Source organism: Bactrocera neohumeralis, chromosome 3 (assembly GCF_024586455.1).
Source record: "Bactrocera neohumeralis isolate Rockhampton chromosome 3, APGP_CSIRO_Bneo_wtdbg2-racon-allhic-juicebox.fasta_v2, whole genome shotgun sequence".
Taxonomy (NCBI): Eukaryota; Metazoa; Arthropoda; class Insecta; order Diptera; family Tephritidae; genus Bactrocera; species Bactrocera neohumeralis.
This window is the reverse complement of record NC_065920.1, coordinates 9,761,518-9,764,711: the sequence shown is the minus strand read 5'-3', so window position 1 is coordinate 9,764,711 and position 3,194 is coordinate 9,761,518. Positions and strand designations below refer to the sequence as shown.

Below are 3,194 nucleotides of genomic sequence, written 5' to 3'. Positions count from 1 at the left end.
GACACACGTGATGTTTTGCTCCAAGGACTGAATCGAAGCGGGATTGTCCGCATGATATCACACGATCTTGGTGGCCAATTGACCGGCCCAAAACGTGAAATTATCTGCTCACCGAAGTGTTATCTCAATAATAATCATTGATTGAGACGATGCGTGGGAAGTGGCGCCGTCTTGTTGAAACCAAATGTCATCAAGATCCACGAGCTTCAATTTCAGGCTTGAAATAGTCGACTATCATGGCGCGATAACGGTCGCCATTGACGGTTACGCCGGACCGAAATACTTGTATGAACCTCACTAAGCCGTTTTTCCCCGGATGAAATGGCAGCTCTTGAATCTCTTCCGGTTGCTCTTCGTACCAAATCGACAATTTGGCTATTTACATGCCGATTTAGCCCGAAATGGGTCTCAACGCTGAACAATATTTGGCTCGAAACCGTCGGTTCTTCGTAAGAGCCCAGAGGAATCATTTGGGAAGGTCGAGCGACAAGTCATTAGTGCGAGTTGCTAGGAGCGGCGCCGAGCTGTATGTCCTTCACTGCCAGTTGGACACACAGTCTTCGTGTACGCTCTCGGCTACGGCTGCTGTATGTCCTTCACTGCCTGTTGGACAAGCTCAAGCTGAATAAGCATTTTCGGATCTGAATGTATACCCGCCATTGCTTAAATTAAGATTTCTGGGTTACTGTTACTGACCGATTGAGGTCAATTGGAGAAAAGGTTTAGAAACTCAAACAAAAGCTCCTCTTTCGTATGAGCTTCATAAAGTATATCGAGAATCATTCACGGACTTCACTTTTTTTCTTTTGTTGTTGTTGTTGTTATAGCGGAAGAAAACATTACTGAAGTAGTTCAGAGGTTTGAATGCTGCTCGATTGGACAGTCATTTTGGTTAACAAATACAAGTGATAAACTTCGTTTAATAAAGAAACTGATAGCCGTCTCCATCAATCTGTTTCGGTCGGATCTGAATGTATACCCGCCATTGCTTAAATTAAAATTTCCGGGTTACTGCTACTGACCGATTGAGGTCAATTGGAGAAAAGGTTTAGAAACTCAAAAAAAAGCTCCTCTTTCGTATGAGCTTCATATAGTATATGGAGAATCACGGAGTTTCTTTGTTGTTGTTTTTTTGTTCTGACCTGACTGCTAAAAGATGAAATTCCAAGCATCTCCAAAAAAAAACCCTGCAGTCTGCAGAGGAATGCCTCAAGTATTAACATATTTATGGACACAAGGTCCGGAAATATCAAGTTTCCTCAGACTAGCTCTGAAGGAATGGCATAATCAGAAAATTTTGGGGGTGTGCTCCTGAAGCCAACTATCTATCGAGGAAAATAAGCCCTTCAGGTCATTTTTCCTTTAGAACGGGTGTACAAAGTTGAAACTAATAAAAAATAAAGCACAACAAAAACAAAACAAACACAAATTTCTTGACATCACTTTACTTTACGACACATTATCTTAGTTTCCTTTCAACAAAACTCGTCTACCTTTACAATAAGGCTAAACGACAAGCAACAGTTGGAGATCCATCACGTTGGTGCCGGTGTGGCCAGTAACCACATGATATTCACCAGCTTTCAGGTTTTTATAAAAGTTGTACGAATCACTCTGCTGCAAGAAAGACTCCACATCGTTCAGAGTATTAGCGTTGTTCGCCAAAAAATCGCTTATCACTAAATTACAGCCGATAGCGCCAGCCGCCGACGTTGGACCATCAATGCCATCTGTGCCGGCAGAGAGAAAAATAACGTTATTAAAGTCAGCATTCTCATATGAAGTGATTGCCATGCGTAGAGCCAACTCCTGGTTGCGGCCACCCAAACCGGCACCGGTGACCTTAAGTAAAAATGGTAGAAGGTTTATGCACTGCAAAGTGTTATACGCATACTGCTACTTACCTTGACGGTCGGTTCACCAGCCAAGATCAATAGCAGTGGCTTCTGCGTGCGCTCACACATGAGCAGTGTTTTTAAAAAATGCTGGAAGATGCGTGAATCGAATGGAAAACGGCTTTTCAAATCGTTTTCAGTTAATTTACCTTTGCGAAAATCGCAAATGCTTTGCAAGAAGTCTTTATATTTGGTAACCAGCTGCTGTACTTCACCCTCAATCGTTGTGCTGGCTATAAATGGATTGTAGCCACATTTGAGCGCCTCCTGTACAGCTTGCGCAGTAGCAACGCGATTGTCGCCCACCACGTAAACCGAGTTGTTGAGCGTTGGTGTCAATGGTTCTTTTGCCTCCGACACTTCCACTAATTCACGTATGTGCTCAGGCAAATCAGCAAATAATGCATACTTTTCCAACACTTCTTTTGCTGTAGAACGCTTTGATATCACAGCACACGTTGGACCACTTGCTATTATATCGACCGGATCGCCAACGACGTCGCTGATAACAAACGAAATAACTGCAAAAGCTTTGCGTGCAGCCGCCGCCAAGCGTCCACCCTTGATGTCGGACAAGGCAATACGCACAACATTCATCTCATCAATGCTGGCCCCACAGTTGGCTAGGCGCCGCACCAGTTGCATCTTCTCGCCCAGCGTTAGTGGCGGTCGCGGCAATGGTAGCAATGCCGAACCACCACCAGATATCAACACAAAGAGTATATCGTTTTCTGTCATATGCGCAGCAAGCTCTTTTATGCGCTTGGCAGCCTCCAAGGCCTGCTCATCGGGCTGATTGTTTGGTGCGCCTTCGATAACGTCTATAACCGTACCTGCTGACAACTGCATTTCGGGCACATCACGAAATCGTTCGCTTGTTCCCTGCGGTATGCTCAGCACGCCACTGACCAGTCGTTTCTCGAGCGATTTTTCCAATTGTACTGCCATGCCAAGCACAGCTTTACCAAAACCAACAACATGACAATGTTTACGTGTTATATCCAAAGTTTTACCCTGTATTTGTATGCTCAAGCGGCGTCCATCTGCGCTCACCTGTGGCCGCAAGGCATATTGGTTGGCCTCACTAAGCAATTGCGCCGGCCGCACAGCTTCCACCGAACGTTGGAAGATCTGTCGCAGATTCTGTATGTGTTGCAATTTGGCTGACATCACTTCTAGTGTTAACTGATACTGAAGACATGTGTGTGGTTGGTAATAACTTCTTATCACTATATATAATTGTGTATTTATTTTGATAACAAAATTGTCATTTTGCTAAAAATAAAAATAAACAAATGC

At 44.1% G+C, this 3,194-nt stretch overlaps 1 protein-coding gene across 1 annotated transcript; it reads right to left on the bottom strand.

The window, feature by feature from the left end:
* Positions 1–1,429: 1,429 nt before the first annotated feature.
* LOC126753014 (glycerate kinase) lies at positions 1,430–3,194 on the bottom strand. The gene is made up of 2 exons (XM_050464105.1): positions 1,905–3,194; positions 1,430–1,842 (listed from the first exon to the last, which is right to left on the bottom strand). Exons 1-2 carry the CDS (start codon positions 3,063–3,065, stop codon positions 1,507–1,509), a joined length of 1,497 nt encoding a protein of 498 aa, XP_050320062.1. The 5' UTR covers positions 3,066–3,194; the 3' UTR covers positions 1,430–1,506.

Bases quoted from the DNA above. Each gene is read 5' to 3' on its own strand.
- LOC126753014 (XM_050464105.1), bottom strand. From the start codon at position 3,065: ATGTCAGCCAAATTGCAACACATACAGAATCTGCGACAGATCTTCCAA. The intron at 1,843-1,904 runs GTAAGTAGCAGT...TTTTTACTTAAG, and splicing joins CTGGTGAACCGACCGTCAAG to GTCACCGGTGCCGGTTTGGG.